At 42.5% G+C, this 21,375-nt stretch overlaps 1 protein-coding gene across 1 annotated transcript in view; it reads left to right on the top strand.

Annotated features, from left to right (window-relative positions):
• LOC126281509 (hemicentin-2-like) overlaps positions 1-21,375 on the top strand; it is a 2,121,475-nt gene that overhangs the window by 2,005,955 nt on the left and 94,145 nt on the right. Inside the window, exon 4 of the mRNA XM_049980531.1 lies at positions 16,428-16,638. Coding sequence (XP_049836488.1) covers positions 16,428-16,638 — 211 coding nt within the window. The remainder of the gene's footprint in view (positions 1-16,427; positions 16,639-21,375) is intronic.

The raw sequence follows: 21,375 nt of genomic DNA on the forward strand, positions 1-21,375 counted from the left end.
GCATTTATTGGTTTCAGATAATGTGTCACGGAGTGTTAAAATGAGCTAGTGACTGCCTCTAGGCACGTATAAGCGGTGCTACAAAAGCGAATACATCTGCACAACATAAAAATACTTCACGCGACGTATCTTTCGATTGTAATATGGTCTTGGAGAAATAATATCTTCTTACCTCTTGTTTCCAATCTCTATTTGGTATCACAAGACTCTCACCCATCTTACCTTAATTATCTCGAACCAAAACAATTATTTGTCTCATTTCCTATACTAATCGAGGTGGTCTCACGTACTAAAAATTTTCAGTATCAAAAGTTTTTATTCAAAACATCATTCTTACTTTATTTTTTCTGTAGCGTAAAACACTGAGTCTAAAGCCCCTTCAACATAAATTCCACTTATTTCAATTATACGGTATGGAAACAGCAACAGACTGTGTGAAACATTATCAAAATTCTCTACAGAGTTCATTTCAGTTTCACCTTTAGTGCTTGAATACTTACTTGGCTCTTTCCTAAATTTTGCAGTACATTACGTTTGTATTTTTTTTAAACATCCACATTTTATAAAGCATTACACAGATACCAAAAATACATGCATAGCAACCTCAAAATTATCTATACAGTTTACATTTTAATAATATCATATGTATAATTATAATGAAGTATCTATGGTTCAGGTGAGTAATATACTGGGAAGACAAAATTGTGTTGAAACTAAGGTTGTTGTGTGACAAGCTTTTTGCAATAATGCATACAGTATGTAACGGGTATAAGTGTTTATATTTTTGTATGTGTGTTGCTTTTTTTTTCTCTGCATGGAACGCTTTTCCCACAAAAATGTCACATAATGTACTGTACTACGTCATGTTTTCTGCGTGGTCCTAATGTACACTGAGTGGAGTACGCCTGTAAGTGTAGGTAATCGTTTTTGGTGCAGGCATCCAAACTTCAACACCAGACCTACTGCCCAGGAGAAAATAAGCATTAATAGCCTGCTCTTGACACATGTACTTGGACGTACTAACCGACCTAAAAGCGTACTACTCCTAAGAGCTGCAGTTCTTAATTTGTAAAATGAAGTAAACAATGAATTGATGTTTTTCAGTACAGGAGTCTCAGTCACATACAAAAGCACCTGCACTTATACTAACTACTCTTTTATGTAGATGTGTACATAGTTTTCAAAACATAAACTGGAAGTTTTACTTATTTCTACGTTGACATGATAGTTTAGTTCTGTGGGCTTCACATCCAGAATATGAGATGGATCGCCATAATCTCAAAGTCGCTGTTCATAACGTCAGTTCATGTTAGATAAACTGAACAACTACAGTGACCGGCCCATGTGGCCTTTTGTGACATCAGCATTAATTATCCAGATGAGTTGTATGCCACGGGTGAGGAATAATAAGTTTTTCCAAAAATGATGGAAGCTATTACCTGCCGTTCAAACTTCTTAATTCCTCCTGGTTTAACAGTCATATTTTTCCTCCCTGACATTATTGTTGGCTTTGACTTAGGCATTTAAATCACACAACAATTGGTTTCCATTGTTTCCCAAGCGACGTATCATTTCCTACAAGAAATATGGTTTGTGTATCTTATCGACACAGAACGTCGCTGTTTCTAACTGCATTTTCTCGTTGTTGGGTTTTCATCAGACGTTAGCTTCCATTCAGATTCCATACCAGTTATCCTTCAGGACCGCCGAAATAGCATCCTCCGTGCCTCAACCGATGAAAAGGAAACCTTCGTGATCACTTTATTGTCTCTGTCTGTTTGTACAACTGTTAAAATTTATGTCACACGTTAATGTCCACGGTCTGTCGGAGGTGTAAATAATTGAAGCTTCTAAGTAAATGCAATCAAAAGATACAATGTCGTCGGCAAACTTCAAAGATTTTATTTTTTCTCCCTTGAGTTTAATTCTTACTACAAGTTTTTCTTTTGTTTCCTTTACTGCTTGCTCAATATATAGGTTGAATTATATCGGGTGTAGTCTGCAACCCTGTCTCACTCCCTGCTCAACCACCGCCACCCTTTCGTGCCCCTCGACTGTTATAACTTCCATCTGGTTCCTGTACAAAATGCAAATAGCCATTCGATCCCTACCACCTTTAGAAATTGAAAGAGAGTAGCAGGCCTCTGTGGCCGAGCGGTTCTAGGCGCTTCAGTCTGGAACCGCGCGACCCCTACGGTCGCAGGTTCGAATCCTGTCTCGGGCATGGATGTGTGTGACGTCCTTAGGTTAGTTAGGTTTAAGTAGTTCTAAGTTCTAGGGGACTGATGACCTCAGATGTTAAGTCCTATAGTGCTCAGAGCCATTAAAACCATTTTTTTTAAAGAGCGTAATCCAGTCAACACTGTCGGAAGCTTTCTGTAAGTCTACAAATGCTGTAAAAGTAGGTTTTTCTTTCCTTGACCTACAAGTCGTAGAGTCAATATTGCCTCGCGTTTTCCTACATTTGCCCTGAATCCAAACTGATCCTCCTCGAGGTCAGCGCCTGCCAGTTTCTCCATTATTCTGTAAAAGATTTGTGTTAGTATTTCGAAGCCGTGGCGTATTAAACTGACAGTTGGGTAATTTCACATCTGTCAACACCCCCTTTCTGCTAGCCGTATGGAACTGTGTTGTCATGGCTGGCTCTCCCAAGGCTATCAGTAGCGCTAACGGAATATTGTCTGCTCCTAGGGCCCTGTTTCAACTTTCAATCCGTTGTGAAATTCTTCATCAATATCATATCACCCTTCCCATCTTCCTCTACGTCCTCTTCCCTTTGTAAAGGGAATATTTTTTTTTTTTTTTTTTTTTGTGATTTGTTGGCTGACTATCTGTCTGTCAACACAAGTTTCTTTCAGGAATGGACAGGCGTATCTAGCTGAAATTTATGTCACGTAATAAGATCCTTGGCCGTGGAAGAAATTAAGATTTCTATGTTAATCAACTCATACGGCCATTTATGTCATATATTTCGATACTCGCAAACTAACTTCCGTCAACCTAGGAAGATGCTACTCGGCAAGAAGTACGGCTCAACAGTAAAACAAAGGGTAAAGTCCGAAAATTGTTAATATCTAATGATATAATATGAAAAAATATTTTTGACCATTTGTTACTACGACTTATCTTACGAATGAGTAGACATACGTCTAACTCGTACCGATATCGATAACAGGTAAAAATCGTCGAGATTCAATGTTCATGGCTTGGATGAACTCTCTATCTACGTAATTAAGTTTGTACCGAACCGTCAGTGTGCCAATTCTACTCGCACATCTTCGGATATGATTGTTACATACGGATACTGGTTCGCCAATGAAAACTGAAGTGAGTCAGCTGCTGAGGCGCTGGAAACGTGGAGTACTCAGAATGGGATCATTGCATGAAAGCGAAGGCCGAAGAGAATGGGCCAGTGGCATGCTTACGGTGGTGCATGATTGTACTGCCTTGCTCAGTGTTTTCCGCTGTGGCACTGGAGTTTGGATTATGCTGATTTCCTCGCTGTGCCATGCTATCACAAATTTTAGACTCAAGCGGTCTTGAAGGAATTCATTGTGTGTTGAGACGTCAGTAAGAAGACTCGCTCATCACTTTACAAAAACCTCTAATTCCACCCGTTGTTATGGCGACAAATATTCGTCCCATAACTTTACTTTCTAGTCAGTATGAGCTTTGTGAATGTCGGTCATCCCAAAACGTAGCTACCCTAAAAAATTCTTGTGTCATCAACGTTTCTGCCCCTTCCTGACAGAACTTGAAATTTGCTGCCCTTCTTGGGGTTCCCTCAACACAATATTCCTAATATTTAAATCGATGGAGACCATTTCTTGAGATCCCTCAGCTTCAATATGAAGAATAAGCGTAAATGGAGGGGGCGGCCGTGAGCTCAAGCCGACCAGAAAATCCCCGCGTTCTGTCCGCCTAATTGAATCATTAACTCGGCTTTCAGCGGCGCTTCGCCCGCTGACGGCGTCGATTCTGCTCGCAGAGGCTCCCTCAGTTCTCTCCCCCTCTCCTGCCCCCCTCTCCCCTCCTCCCCCCTCTCTCTCCTTTCCATCATCGCTGGACGGACGACGCGGCACGGCACAACCTAATTTCGACATTCGAACCCGTCGGGAACAAGCGCTTTCCATTTTAACTGCGCGTAAAAATATAAGGTAGGTTACATTAGTACCCATTACGACGCGAACATTGGATTACTTGGTTTTCAGCACACATAAAGACTCTTAACAGTATTAGGTCTGACAGCCAATTTCATAACTTCCGTCTTCAATCAACGATTTCAGACTTCTGGTTCTTCAGTAATCACGTGCTGAATTGCTCCAACTGGGTCCGTATTTAACTACAGCTAAGGTAGATACAAAGGACTACTAAGTTGAAATCAGTAGTCATTATTCTAACACAACTACATTGCTTATTAACTTTTCTCATAACGTATTAATGCCTTTTGAACATGAACTACACAGCCAGCCTCAGATTGATGCTTTAGCATTTAAACATGTGGTAGCCTGAAACCTTTGATAGTAAACGTGCGATTCAAGTACCATTATAACAAAAATTTAACAGTTACTTTCATTTAACATTAAATTTAGTCCGTAATGTCACAAAATTAAAATACATTTATTAATATCAAAAGACTGTTGATAACGCTAAGCTATCACTTACTATATTACAAAAAAAAATAAAAAATCGCTTAAGATCTTATTTTCCTCTCTGCTGTAAAATCGTACAGCATCTTCCGTCGCTGAAACGGTTTGCTTGTTTGTTAGTAATGCACTGCCGGAGAACATGGCATGCAGCGACAGTATCGTGTATTCTTGCTATTTTCTTTTGCAGTTGAAGAGAAAGTTGTTGACAGGTTCCTCACTGCCACATTCAAATGAGAAAGATGGCATCATATCGGGGAGGCAGGTATGCTGTCACTATCTCCCGTGATTGTATTGAAAACGTATTATTTTCACTATAAAATTTCTGCTTTATCTGTAGTACCAAGGACGTGATCGGAGATTTTTTACCACTGTGGTGTAGTGTCTACCTTTAATTTCAGAAGGCCGCTGCAGCGTTTGATTCTATCGGGCCCTGACTCTAGTTCGTATGGTATGTGGGCAATCGGCAGGTGCCACTTTATCGAATTTCGTTGAACCAGTGTACACAGATTCCTTGGCTAGAGTCCAGAATATAATGACAGTCTTTTAGGCGGAGAACCTAATGAACTGCTTGTATAGTGTGAAACACAAGATAATTTTTGGTGTTGTTGACATTGTAGCATATTTGACAGTATCGGTGCTGAGGGTGAATCTGATATAGTAATCATTGTTTTTCTTCTTTAACCTCTTTTGCGTATTTAAGTTCCTCTAAAGTCGTTTTAAGCTATACTGTGTACGGAAGCTGCTTACGGGACCTGAAACTCGCCCTCGTGATTATTCATGCCACCTACAAACATACTTTCCTGTTTCATCTTTGAAATACTGTTTCTTTGGTAGCTGCAGTTTTAGTAAAAATCTACCCTTCATACTGTTTTTTTTGCGATCTTGATGTATCAGGACATTCGACGTAAAACATATTCGAAACAAAATTCCAATATTTCAAATGGTTCAAATGGCTCTGAGCACTATGGGACTCAACTGCTGTGGTCATTAGTCCCCTAGAACTTAGAACTACTTAAACCTAACTAACCTAAGGACATCACACACCTCCATGCCCGAGGCAGGATTCGAACCTGCGACCGTAGCAGTTGCACCGTTCCGGACTGCGCGCCTAGAACCGCAAGACCACCGCAGCCGGCTCCAATATTTCATAAACATTTCATTATACGAGTATTACCTGACATAAGACGACGAATTAACCTTTACAGAATGGAATCTGTATTCATGAAGTGAATTCACATATTGTGACTACGTATTAGCGTCAGCCACTGGTGACACATGAAGACGGGTGGCGGGTCAGGATTTCCCGCTTGTTATGGGTGGTCGCGTTAACCAGTTTGGCAGTCCGAGTACGCTTCCAGTGCCAGTCTAAGCCACCAATGTCACAATGCAAATGCTCGCACATTCCTGAAACTAAATATAGAAAGGCAAATGTTACTTTGTATCTTCATTTTAGAAGCGCCAGGCGTGATTATATTACTAACGACGACACTGTCTGTGTTTATGAAGTAACGGCATTCGTCACAACACAATGTCCTTAAATGAAGTGAACATTTGCGTCCGCCCCTCCCTCCCACTCCACCCCCCCCAACCAACCTTCCCCTCCATATGGTCGTAGTCATCAGGAAGTCTGAGGAAACTACGTCGGGGCCTTCAGACGTTAACAAAGTAATTTCCAGTTCTTTCACATTATTTCTCCGTAATGAATTTAATTTCCTTATTAACTGAAGCATAGCTGCAACTGAGTACATTTCCCTGTATTTTGATGATAACTAACAGCAATGATCTGGATTGTTTGTCATTACCGTACTCGTTTCAAAGACTGGCAAACCGCTATATACTACCAATAAGTGTCAAATGAACTCGTATTCCGCTGATTTCGAAGCCATTTCCACTCCACAAAACAACAAATGGAGCAAAGTAAATACAATACTTAACTGACAAAGAAACTGTATATTAACCGGAGACTTACAGTCTAAGCACTTTGCTAAATAAAACTCTAATTTCAGTAAATCCGTTAATATAAAGCACAGTATATTGCAAAAAATTCACTCTCATATAAAGGCAATAATATTTCGCGATGAAGAATATTGCACAATGTTATTGACAATCTAGGGGCCACATAGTATGTGGTTTATCTACTGAAACACTACCCTGAGTCTTCTGACACTACTCTGAAGCGTGCATTTGCAGTAGGAGGGATGACTGGCACTGGTGACGAGCTGCAGTGCACAGTAGAAACACGGTTGAGAGTAAGCAATGACTTTATTTACCTCCAGTACATGACATGTCATGGCTCAACAAGAGAAACGTGCCTCCATTTGTTTTCCGTGGCCGGCGCTGCCGTAATGGCGGCGGACTCCGCCATAGATGCTCAGTGACGCCGTGCGATGCTAAAAGCAGGTCTGTGGTAGGCCAGTAGCTTCTGGAGGCCGTGATCATCGATGTCCATGGTGTTGTACTTCCTTCAGCGGCGTGGAGCCCCGGCGGTTCCTCGGTTTCCTTAAGCCGTCGGCACACGGACCGCGCATCCGAACGTTGAGCGTTGAGCGTGCCGAGTTTCTGTCGTCACAGCCTGGAATAGCACGTTCTGGAGTCTTTCCTAATGTGTAGAACGATATCTGGCATGACAGATATTCTGAGCGCGCGTCTGAGCGTTAAACAATGAGGTGGCACAACGCCATCTACGTCACACGCACGCCGTCTTCCATCAGTACAGAGTTGTGTGGCGCCATATTGTCATTCATTTCAAACCTATACGTATATATGCCGTTGCTGAGCAACAACAAATTGAGACTGACTGGAAAACCCGTTGTTAAAGCCGCTATTACACTATGAAATTTCTTTGTCAAAGGTATCATCAAAGATGTGATCAAATATTCTTCAAATATATTTGACAAACATCTTTGACGTGGCGCTAAAAAGGGGTATTACACAGTCATCATACTTTTCGTCAAAGTTCAAAATGGCTGACAACAACAACTCGTTGTTGCATGTACCACAATTGCGCTGTGTCCACATGCGGAAGAGAAGCGGGGGAAAAAAGGAAACGTTGCTGGTTGAAGCCGTGGGTTTTACGACGACACTATAAAAGCATTCAACAAATCTTGTTACATGAGCTTATAGTGGAGGACGTCAAGTCGTACATTAATTACTTAAGAATGGATGAGCATACATTTCTGCATGTGCTCAGTGAAGTGTATTCTCATATTACAAAGCACAATACTCACTCAAGAACTGCTATATCTGCAGAAGACAGGCTCACTGTAACACTCCGATTCCTTGCTACAGCACAGAGTTATGTTAGGTTAGGTCAGATCTGCAATCTTCTTAATCTATTTTTGTATTCAGGGTGCCTCACCTTGTAAAGCGCCTACTCAGCTTCATACATCTCTATTAATTTTGTAGTTGTCGGTACACACCAATTGTATTTACTGGCAATGTTTACTGTGACAGAACGCTGCAGCGATATTAGCGCTCCACGTGGTAACAAGTCACATTGCAGTGAACACAAGAGCAGCGACTTCTTTGATAAAATCCACAGCGAGGCCCTAGATTTGATCAAATATTTGACATTCGACAAAGTTCCCTATTACAGCATCAAATTTCTTTGACAAAGATATTTGACAAAGATATTGGACAAAGAAATTTGATAGTGTAATACCGGCCTAACTGTATGATTCGTTCTAATAAAGTAATGAGAAACATCATATTCGTGGTAAAAGAATTATTGTAACTTCCGTATATGAGAGTATGCTATTTGAAGGCAGCGACACACTGAAGGTGCATTGTTCTGGGTACAATTTGTTATAAATAAATTTCAGTTAGTAACATATCTACAATTAAGGTTTTCAACAACGGGTAACATGCTATCACTGGGCGGAAGTAGTGTGCTTTTGATTTAGCGTAATGAGTAGCTTCACTAATCCGTATCTTCAAGCTTGTTAGGGCGAGGGTTCGCGTCTAGACACTACCAAATCTTCTCTTCCTAACAGTAGCGTCACTGATCCGTATTGTGTTGCTTGTTGGGGCGGTCGTTCGCGTCTCGACACATCCAACTTTTTTCACATTCGCGTTTTTATAAGGTTAATGTAAGTATATACTATAATATTTGCTGTTATGTAAATGTAAATATAAGTTCACCTTCTTTTTGAGGGGTAACTTTGTTCGATTGGCTTAATCTACAGGGCAGCTTGCGCTACTTGTATAAAGATATTTTGCTCCTTTTTCTTTTATGCTTCGTAATTCACATGCTGCAAGGATTCTGCTACTGTGTAGCAACAGTGATCAAGTAAGACTGACCTTGGGGTTTTACTAAAATGTGGTAATGATGAAGTAATGTTTATCTTAGGCGGAGAGTATTCCAAATTTGTACCACCCTGTTTGTAATGCAACTTTTATAAGCCTGTGACCTTACTGACTGGACATGGTACTTTCCTTTCCGTGGACGATGGAGGAAATGTGCGTTTTAATAGATCTAACGTGGGAATTTTACCCTAGCCCGTGTAGTAAACAGTGGGATTTACGAACTAGGAACATTCCGCAACTGCCGCTGGAATGCGTTGTGATCGCATACACGACATTGGGGCCCACTTACCGTGTGCACAAGTCGCATCATCTCTGAGCGTTAATCAGCACGCTCAACGTTAACGGTCCGTGTGCCGACGGCTTTACGCGTCACTTCGCCGACACGAGGAGACGGCCTTGCGTGAGATTCGATTCGCTGCTGTCAGGGGGCGGACTACAATTGCTACAATTTTCGCTTAGTCCTTAAGTCCAACTAGGAATTCAGCGTTGGTAGCAGCAGGAATGGGTGGCAACCCGTCGGTGCTGTGACACCAGTCTCGTGAAGAGCTAAGTGCTGCTAACGATGCTGAGTCGTCAGGCTACCCGGCGCTTTCTTGGCATCGTGGTGGTGCTGCTGAACTCCGACGATGAGAATTGCGCCCTTTCTCGAAAGTCAGACTTTAGAGACTTATTCTTATGCCTCTGGTGCGCATTTCGTTCACTAAGCTTGGCACTTAGACACGTCGCCCATGACCAGAGTCTCACCCTTGTGTGGTGAAATCGACCCACCCGCTACGATAATCACGGCTGTGATGTGCAGTTTGTGAGTTGGCTTCCTCCTATGCTCACTCTAATATTTTAAGTAAAACTTAACCAGAATCAAGTTTGTAAGTGTCCCGGATTGATTTTGGGTGCGGCGCAACGAAGGATGTGGACCAGTGGACTTTTAGAAAATGTAAATTGCTTGTTGTGATTGGGCAAACGCTTTATGCTGTATAACTTGTGAAAATACGTTAGCCTTCTTCTCCGAATGAGTGATTGCATGCCCATGTCATATGATAAGCAAAAACTAACTTTGTAAGATGATAGTAAAATCACGTCAATGGCAGATCGGTGGCACATCGAAGTGTTGCGTCTTCCCCGCGAGAAAAGGTGAAAAAAAAAAAAACATCTAACACAATAAATATTGAAATTAAATGTGACCTAGCCTATTAATAAACGTTGGTAAGTAAAAATCGTTCCTTACATTAGACACAATTTATACAAACAACCCACGATCCTTACATTCTGACGCCGTGAGGAAGAGAAACAAATGCAAAGATTCTGTCTTCCCTTAGCCGGTCTGAAAAATCTGAAGGCTGTGCCTTTTGTTATTACATAAGGATTAACATAAAATCTCTGAAGATTAATCGATACCATGGACTTTTAATCACAATAAAAAATATTTCCTTAGAAAGGGTATTATAAGTTTTCGACTGAGCGCTACTAGCCCCGTCTTGCAATCCCCTTGCGTGTAAGTTACTCTGATCCACATGTCGCCACACTGTGGCTGCCTGCCTGCGGCTGGTCATGAAATACTTCACACAAGTCTGTTCACAACATATTACTTTTTCCTGTGGACTTATTGCCTTTGTTGAAAGACTAGGTACGAACATTACACAACGGTGTTCGATGCATCTCTTCTAAGATTGTACGAGTCATCTGGCCGATAAATCAAAGGCAGGGAATCTTGTTAACCTTAGACTAGCAGAGAATCAAGTCATATTTGACAAAACGATAAAGTACGTCTTCATTGGAGGGCGAAATATCACTTTGGCTTCGTTTTCAGTCTGGAATGGACCTATATTTAACGACAGCTTTCGCATACATGGCAAGACAACCGTGAATTTAAATCTTTCTCTTTTTTCTTAAAAAAATGGCTCTGATCACTATGGGACTTAATATCTGTGGTCATTAGTCCCCTAGAACTTAGAACTACTTAAACCTAACTAACCTAAGGACATAACACACATCCATGCCCGCGGCAGGATTCCAACCTGCGACCGTAGCGGTCCCGTGGCTCCAGACTGAAGCGCCTAGAACCGCACGGCCACACCGGCCGGCCTTTCCTCTTCGTTTTTTATGCCCACCTTAGGTTTTAGTTGCAGAAATAATCTATAGAAACAGCTGTACTTTTTATGAATTATTATTATTATTCACTTATGGTCGCAATGGGACTATGCGACATACAATCAGTCAATGTCGCTTTCGTTGGTTGTCGTTCCATTGTGTCCAAATTTGTTTCATCCTTTCGTAATGAACTCTCTTTCTTTCATCAGACCACGGTGTTCCAGTCCGTTTTCTAATTTCCCTCTAACCGACATACCAATCAAATATCTTTTGTCTGATTGTTTTTCTGTAACGTCTGCCTGAATTATACCGGCTACTTTAAGATCCTCCTTAATCGCGGCGATCCATTTATTTGGCTCAGTTTTGACCTTACTTCTGCTTTCGTAGAATTCTAATGTTTATTTTTCAACCTAGTGGTGCCATTCTTTTAACGTGCCGTAAAATTTAAATCTTTGTTTTGTCATGTCACCATGTATTTCTGTACATTCTTCTATTTCCTTATTACTTCTGAGCCTCTAAGTTTCTACATCAGTAATTTCGGAGCCTAATACATTCCTAATAATCTTTCTTTCTTTCCTTCTTCCGAATTTCTTCAGTATCCCTCTTTCTATTTAAAACTGAAGTTTCTGCTCCATAAAGACCTTCAGATTTGATTCAGTGCTGCTATGCCTCAGTTTACTGAATTTCGAAAGTGATTTTTTATTATAAATATTTTGTGTTAATCTGAATGCAGTTGCCATTTTTTGATTTACATATGTACTGAGGGTTGGCTATCACCATTCATTTGGCACAGGGGCATGAAGATGACACTAATGTAGTGTCGAAATTGGTCAGATGATTGACATGTTCTATAAAAAGTACGGCTGTTGGTATTCCTTAATTCTACAAGTTTATGGTGTAGCGTTGCCCTTAGGGGGCGAAAAGAAAAAGGATGGTTATTTTATACTTTTTGAAAAACTTTGAAAAAAGTGGTTATTTTGGTGGGCCACTTGACCACAGAATCAGGGACTGATTACACTATTATAATAACATTTGTTGAGCACTAAATACCTGGTTGGATTATTTTGAACAAGAGCAGCAGATTGATTTATTTGAGGTCGTTCGGAGGAAACTTTATCATTTCTGTGCATTTTTATAGTCGGGATGTAGTCATACCCGGAGCAACACTAAGGGACCAGAAAATTTATAGACTTTAAAAGAAATGCAACACTACACAATTAAAGAAAAGAGAGCTGATTCAGAAATAGGAAAAACGATAACGTTCCTTCTGCCTCATGCTGGGTTCGGCCCATCAGTGTGATCGTAATTTCTGGTAATGAACTAACAGAAAATAATTGACATTCACGTAGATGAGGAGATGGAAAACATCAAAGTTAATTTACTAAAATTAGTACACCTATCTTTGACACACATTTTTAATGCTACGTACCTTTTCATATTAAATTACAATAGATGACCATTATGCTCAAATGCTTTATACATAACAGTCAAAATGTTCTCTTGATGCTGTCTGTTCGTAGTCAGTTACAAGAAACTACATGTTTTCTGATTGAAAAAAATAACAATTAGTATATTTACTGAATATTTTCACATTAAACATAAAATACCGATGGGGAACGCAGCAAGTTCGCGTCCGCCTTTTATGGAATATAAACAGTAAAAGGTGAGACGTCCAATGCCTGATTTGTCTTGAAGCAACAGAATTCTTTTTTATATCATGAATCGATACATGTACATAGAGATTTACAGGCACCGCGCAAGAACGGCAAAGATAAAGAATAATAGATTCTGTTGGTACTGTGCCATGGTTCATTTCTTTTACTTTACAATTGTTCGATAACTTTAGGCCGTCAGGCGTTTACTATTGAGCGTATATTAATGTCTGTGAGGTGAGAATTACTAATATTACAATGGCCAGCCGCAGCCCTGCATCCTCTTCAACGTGGGATCGCCTACACACATCGCCACACTCATCGCGCCTTACGAATGTATTGTGGAGCATACCCTTCCCCTCTGAAAACTAAGTGTTGAAACTCATCTTCCAGGCTGTTCTCGTCATCAGCGATATGTGCTCTGTGAACTAACGGACGAATTATAGCGCTACAGGAACATCGAGGTGCTATACCCGAAGTTATTGTGTTGTGGAATGTCGATGCTAGCACCTGAAACCGTGGAGGAAGCCGAATGCGGACAGAAATTGCGACGGGAATTCGTGTTATCGTCAGTCGGACAGACGTCTGCTTATCGTGCAAAAGGGCGCGGGAGCGTCGCGCATCTGCGGACGCGACGCAATTGTGAGGAGGTCCGTGCGCTCGGCGGAGCGGCAGAAATGCACATCGGGACAGGAAAGCGCAGGGGCCGTGGTTCACGCAGCGTGCGCCTCCAATTGGCTGGAAACAAAGCTGTCTGGCTCTGCGGAGAGTGCTCTCCCCGATTCTGAGAGGATGGGGGGGGGGGGGGGGCGGCAGTCGTGAGGGTCGGGCGCGGGATGGGGGACAGCCGCACCGAATAAAAAAGAAGCGAGGGTGTCCCACAAGGACCTGCCGAGCAGTCGTTCTCCACGGGGGACTCGGAGAAACAATGTCAATCAGGAGGCTCCGCAAGAATACAAACCTGTCACGAAAACTACATCCGATTCTAATTAGCTGACACTGAGTATGTATACCGTTCCAGCAGACGGGTGAAGCTCTGTATAGGGGAAATGCGGACACTTTGAAAGCTGAAGTTATTTTAGATCTAGCACGCCGCTGATGATAAATTGTCCACTACAGTGGAGAGGGTTTGGCATCTATCTTGACGTCCTCAAACAACTTTTTGTCCAGAAGCAGTACAAAAAAGTTACTAAGAAAATTAACTTAACTACGTAGGTCATGGAGATAATTGTTATTTTAGTTACCAGGAAGACGTGACCAGTATGATTTCCTTCCTTGTAACATTGTTCGTTACGAAAATATGAAACGGGGCAAGACTTGGCCTTAGGAAGGTCCTTAAAGTTTACACTAAAGTATTCTGTATAATAATAGTACCGCGGTACAACATCCTGAAGAGTTCTAATCATCCTACTGAGGTGCAGCACCTTGTATCGCGCCATTGTAAGTAGCGAGCACCAGCTTCATACCATGCCCGCCGTAGTGGTCGTGCGGTTCTAGGCGCTTCAGTCTGGTACCACGCGACCGCTACGGTCACAGGTTCGAATCCTACCTCGGGCATGGATGTGTTTGATGTCCTTCTGTTTAAGTAGTTCTAAGTCTAGGGGACTGATGACCTCAGATGTTAAGTCCCATAGTGCTCACAGCCATTTGTACAACTTCATACATGAGTCATTATTCTAATTTGACACAAGAAGTTACGGCTATGTCCGAAAGGTGTCAGCATCTTACAGACATTGAAATTATTCAGATAAAAAAGTCGAAATAAGTACGTCGAAAACGAAACGTTATCTTCTGTGACAGCGACGAGTTTAATTAGTTACTGTTGATTTAATAGGTTTCATTATTAGTGTGAATGATAGGGCGAATGAGAAGTATTTAATAAATGAATACTATTGCATGTATTACCTGAGAATACGTTAGCGTGAGAACTGCGGTTCTGTAGGGAGAGTGAATCATACTCTTGCGGAAATTTGTAAAGCGAAACTACCAAGTTTATGGAACTGGGGAAAGAAGAAAAAAATTGCTATAATTCTGTCATTTAAGGAAGGAGATATTTTGATAATTGTGGATCTTCTAAATATGTTCATTTAATAAATTGTTAAATAAAAGCAGTTACGTTGTGATTGGTTAGATGTAAAAGACTTGGGATTGTGCTGTTTGATACTAATATCGCATTGTCTATGATGTGTATCATTTAATCAGAGGACAGTACATTCTTTCATAAGAATGTTCAAATGTGTGTGAAATCTTATGGGACTTAACTGCTATGGTCATCAGTCCCTAAGCTTACACACTACTTAACCTAAATTATCCTAAGAACAAACACACACACCCATGCACGAGGGAGGACTCGAACCTACGCCGGGACCAGCCGCTCAGTCCATGACTGCAGCGCGTGAGACAGCTCGGCTAATCCCGCGCGGCATTCGTGCATACTTCGTGGACTAAGGGAATTGCTTTCTACAGCCTAAGTCAGTTAGGAACTCAGCCTTTATCATTTTCGGACGTGGGTATATGGGAGTCTGAACAGATATGATAATTTTGCGAAACAATGGGTTAAACTCGGCCGTAGAGTGTCGCAGTGTAATCGCGAACCACTGGGAAGAACGAACGAGCGAAATTCCGGTTTTTATGAGTAAATTGTGAGTACTGTGCAATCCGGGAACGAGAAGTGGCCTTTGAAAGAGATCGATGTGGAAACATTAGCGCTAGCATTCTGTCACAGACAGTCCGTTTTATTAATACGAGAGCTATTCGGAAAGTAACGAAAGATGGATCGCGAAATGGAACCCACAGTGGTAATAAAACTGTTTTATTTGCAACAGTTAGCTACAGCTTCCAGGTACCTATCTCCGTAGTCGCCTAGCCGACTTAGACGTTTGACGCAGCGTTGTACCAACTTTCCAGTACCCTCGTTATAGAAGGCAGCCGCCAGTGCTTTAGCCGGCCGTTGTGGCCGAGCACTTCTAGGTGCTAAAGTCTGGAAGCTCGCGACCGCTACAGTCGCAGGTTTGAATCCTGCCATGGGCATGGATGTGGGTGATGTCCTTAGGTTGGTTAGGTTTAAGTAGTTCTAATTTCTAGGAGACTGGTGACCTCAGAAATTAAGCCCCATAGTGCTGAGAACCATTTGAACAATTTTTTCTAGGCGCAATTCGTGCACGGATAGCCGAAGCGGTTAATGTGACGGCTCGCGTAGAGCAGGAAACCTGGGTTCGAGTACCGGACTTGTATAAGATTTTATTGTCGTCACACCAGTACACAGTGGATGGTGGTTAATATTAGCAATTGGAAGTACATTTCCTGAAATGAAATACGTTGCAGCGAGAGAAAGGTGTCAACATTTGTGAAACAAACGAAAGAAATATGTATGTTTGAAGAGTCCAGCTTATCATATCATTCAGAAAAATAAAATGGTCGTATGGCATTAATGGCTGGAAGAGCTCTCTGATTGACCTATAACATCTCAGTATCTTACGAGCTGTTTTGGCTCAACTATGGTTACATTACTAATAGTTCCATTGTGAAGGCTAGTAATGTTGTCACTTACCGTTGTAAGTGCGTAAATTCGTCTCTGTCTGCACAATTTTCACTCTGCTGTGAAGCATTTTGAATAATGGGAGACAGTACACCCGTGTCGATCTTTAACTACCATAGCTACTACCCAGCCCAGCTCGAAGCTTCCTTTCCTCTTGACCAGATAAGCAGCCGTCTGTTGTTTTGTTCTTCGCAGGTGTCCTGGATGCGCAAGCGAGACCTGCACATCCTGACGTCGAGCATCTTCACGTACACGGGCGACGCTCGGTTCAACGTAATGCACCCCGAGGGCACGGACGAGTGGAACCTGCGCATCGAGTACGTGCAGCCGCGCGACGCCGGCATCTACGAGTGCCAGGTCAACACCGAGCCCAAGATCAACATGGCCGTGCTGCTCAACGTGGAAGGTAGGGGGGGCGGGGGCGGCGCGGTGCAGGCGGCTGGCAGTGACGTCACGCCGCCGGCTCCGGCCTGTCTGCCAGTCGCTTGGCGCTCTTGTCTCTTACACACGCTCCGTAGCAAGGGTGTACATAGCCACGGCCACTTCTGCTTTGGGCCATAGCTGGGACAAACACAGGCACTGGGTTACAACTCACTTGTGGCAACTGAACAGGCTCCATCAATATACGTATGCATAGGAGGCTCGAAAATCGAAAAGAGGCTCCTGATTTTCCAATTGAGTACTTCACCGTCATTCTCAGGTGTCATCTACTGATCACCCAGTGTTAGTGTGTGTGTGTGTGTGTGTGTGTGTGTGTGTGTGTGTGTGTGTGTGTGTGTGTGTGTGTCTGTGTGTGTTTGGCTGGAGTGCTGCCAGCAGCTAAGTAGCATATTTTTAAGTAATTCTGTAAATAGAAATCAATGGAGTACATATTTCAATTACACCAAAAATAGAAAAATAATTTCTCCTAGCCCCCACAGATTTCTAACCTCATACGTATAGCTCTAAAGCTATGTCCTTGTGTGTTATTACTGGATACGACAATACTCGTAAGGTTAATAATAATAAACCTGGGCCACATAATTGATTCATGAATAGTTCACCTCCGAACTTCTACCTACATGATGCTCCCACGTTTTTTGTTATAAAATCGCAAGTGTTATAGCATCTATTAAAAATTCACAAGCAAAACTTTCAGCACTATTGTTTGGCTTAAGGAATCTGCATGAAAATAGGAGAAATTATTTTCTGTTTCTTCGCCCAATTTAAAATCGCATCATATTAAAAATTATGTTTTACTTAAACAAATATTTTCTTCTTTGTAGTCTTGTAGTTGTGAGATTTCTCAATGGATATCAAAAATTTCGAAGAGATTATATTTTTATCTAAAAAAATATTTACATATATACTACTTTTTACCGACAGCTTTGCGGATGCACATGTACGTCACATATATTGCACACATCTCTTCTTCCACCTCTCGCTCCTCACCTACGCCTGTCCGCTGACGTACCACCTGCAACACATGCCAATACTACCCACGCAACACGTCGGTCCTGCAGGCCAGCCAAGATGCCAGAATTACCAACTTCCCCTACCCCCCTCCCCCCTCATTAATACCGAACAGACAGATAAGAAAGTGACTTAATATAATGTTGTCATCCAGCTCTGAGTGATATTTAAAATTTCAGGTCTTAAACTCATCGGGAAATTATTTTATAGCCAAATGCAAAATTTGTACTGAATGGGCAGACAGACAGGAAAGCGACCAAATAGAAACATGTTAAAAAGAGGAAGTGACAGAGGTACACAATGTACCCTCCGCCATGTACCATCCAGGAAAGCGAGTTAATACTGCATTGTCTTCTGGTTCAGAGTTACGTTGCAAATTTAAACACTCCAGCTCTTCGGGAAGTTAGTTGAAAATCAGTTCCCAAATTTGTACCGAACAAACATATAAAAAGGGATTTGACAGATACATGTTAAAACAAAAACAAAGAATTTCTAAAGGTAACGTGGAATAAGATCAACATACTTACTCAAAGCTATTCTTGATCGTTTTCACTAAATGTATTTCAGCTTCAGGTAACACAGGTAGCGTAGTTATCAGTTTCGACTTGTTATCTCCATACATCTTGTTTCTAATCTAATCTGATGATCACTTGGTAATAAGCCGAAGCCCGTAATGGTATCACTTATGAGACGTCAGGCTGAAATACACAGACCAGTCACATCACTGCGACTACTCCCTATATTCGATGGAAACGTGCTATAACCACACACAGAGGCAGGGGTGGCCACAGTAGTAGTAGAGGGTACATAAAGCGCGCTAGGGGGACACGTAAAATATTGCAGTCCCAGTAGTCATGCAAAAACGGAGCGATATCTGAGACGTTCAAAACGGCATGATCATTTGCTTTTGAGCCAAGGGTGGAAGCATTTCCGAAATGGGTGTTCGCGTGCCTTCGTAGTTAATATATATACCGCACACTCCAAATTGACGCTATCCGAAACTTCTGCCGATGCAACTGTGTTGCGCCACAGGCCATAGACTATGAATGATGGCTGCAGATACGAGTACGGCTGAATAGACGTGCAACTCAAAGAGGCTTTCGTGGCCACTTGTTGGCAAACTGCCTGTTTGCTTCTGTCTCGGGTTCTTCGGCCGACGTTCGCCTGATGATTTTACTGACGTTTCGCCAGCACGAGTGGCCGGCATTGTCAATGTTTCACCACCGGCAATGGAGGGCGAAGCTTTGACAGTGCCAGCCACTCGTTCTGGCGAAACGTCAGTAAAATCACCAGACGAACGTCGGCCGAAGAACCCGAGACAGAAGCAAACAGGCAGATGTGCAACTGTTGAGCAGCTGGCCAGCGAGATAAATGAAAGTGCTAACAACAGTATCTCCTCAACAACCCTACAACGGATGTTGCTGCGTCGAGGCCTCAACAGCTGGCATCGTTCATGCACCCATTTCGACTGCAGTTCGTCGGTTACGAAGACTGGATTTGTCACAAGAGTCTCGCACTTGGACGTCCACTGAATGGCGACAGGTGGCCTGTACAGCGTGGGACGCCTGAAATCAAACACTGTGCAATAATCATCGGAAGGGTACAGGTCGGAGGAGAGAGGGTTATGGCCTGGAGAATGTTTTCGTACCTTTCCCTGGGTGGTCTCGTCATTCTGGAATAGATCGATACAAATATGAATCTATTCTTGGGACCATATCTACTCCTACATGCTATATGTTTTTCCTCGGCACGACGGCATCTACCAGCAGTACAATGCAACGTGTCACACAGCTAACAGTGTACGTGCGTGGTTCAAAGAACACCGGGATTAGTTTATAGTACTCCCCTGGCCACCAGACTCGCCGGATATAATCCCAATCGAGAAATTGTGGGACTATCTCGATCGGGTTGTTCGCGCCACGTCCTCAACACCAGGTCTCGACGGCACTGCAGTCGCGATGGGCCCGCGTCCCTGTCAGTACCTTCCAGAAACATTTACTCACTTCCTCGCAGCGTTCCGCGCTGCAAAAGGTTCATGCTTTTGATACGTGAACGCATAAATGTGACTGGACAGTGAATATAATAAAATAAATCATACAAGGTGATTGCTGTGTTCCAAAAGGCAGTATGTGTAACCTGTATTCTTGTTGTATTGATTTATTTACTCGTGTCAGAAGCATACATACAAGATTCTATAAACTTACAGTTTCAGGTGAGGAATTAGAAAGAACTTATATATACACTACTGGCCATTAAAAGTGCTACACCAAGGAGAAATGCAGACGATAAACGGGTATGCATTGGACAAATATATTATACTAGAACTGATATATGATTACATTTTCATGCAGTTTGGGTGCATAGATCCTGAGAAATCAGCACCCAGAACAACCACCTTTGGCCGTAATAATTGCCTTGACACGCCTGGGCATTGGGTCAAACAGAGCTTCGATGGCGTGTACAGATACAACTGCCCATGCAGCTTCAACACGATACCACAGATCATCAAGAATAGTGACTGGCGTATTGTGACGAGCCAGTTGCACGACCAGCATTGACCAGACGTTTTCAATTGGTGAGAGTTCTGGAGAATGTGCTGGCCAGGAAAGCAGTCGGACATTTTCTGTATCCAATGTGGGTTGAGGAAGATGTCGCCTAACACGGATGCGACCACCATGATGCTGCAAACACAACCTGGATTCCTCTGAAAAAATGAAGTTTTGCCTTTCGTGCACCCAGGTTCGTCGTTGGGTAAACCAGCGCAGGCGCTCCTGTCTGTGATGCAGCGTCAAGGGTAACCGCAGCCATGGTCTCCTAGCTGACAGTCCATGCTGCTGCAAACTTCGTCCAACTCTTCGTGCAGATGGTTTTTGTCTTGCAAACGTCCCCTTTTGTTGACTCAGGGATGGAGATGTGGCTGCATCATCCGTTACAGCCATGCGGATAAGACTCCTGTCATCTCGACTGCTAGTGATACGAGGCCGTTGGGATCCAGCATTGCGTTCCGTATTACGCTCCTGAACCCACCGATTCCATGTTCTCCTAATAGTCAGTGGATCCCGACCAACGCAAGCAGCAATTTCGCGATACGATAAACCGCAATAGCGATAGGCTATAATCCGACCTTTATCAAAGTCGAAACGTCTTGGTACTCATTTCTCCTCCTGACACGAGGCATCACAACAATGTTTCACCAGGAAACGCCGGTTAACTGCTGTTTGTGTATGAGAAATCGGTTGGAAACTTTCCTCATGTCAGCACGTTGTAGGTCTCGTCATCGACGCCAACCTTGTGTGAATACTCTGAAATTCTAATGCATTATATATCACAGCATCTTCTTCCTGTCGGTTAAATTTCGCGTCTGTAGCACATCTTCGTGGTGTAGCAATTTTAATGGCCCGTAGTGTATATCCACACCAAAATTTGAGCCCAGAAATTTATAACTGCTCCTCATTGCAGGGCAAAGGCAATATAAAAAGACAGGTGTTTGGCTGTCTGTATTAACCTCTGTAAGTATCCGCATTGCATTAGGTTCTCCGTAGATTTGCCAACGCCCGTTCATTAACTATTCAGTGACATCCATGAGCGAGAGTCTAAGTTGTGCCCGGCTGGTAAGCATTCTACTGGCTTTACGCCTGCTTGCAGATAACTTACTTTGGCTGCACGCGGTTCTCCTCTGGCTTCCTTGGCT

Source organism: Schistocerca gregaria, chromosome 7 (assembly GCF_023897955.1).
Source record: "Schistocerca gregaria isolate iqSchGreg1 chromosome 7, iqSchGreg1.2, whole genome shotgun sequence".
NCBI classification, from domain to species: domain Eukaryota; kingdom Metazoa; phylum Arthropoda; class Insecta; order Orthoptera; family Acrididae; genus Schistocerca; species Schistocerca gregaria.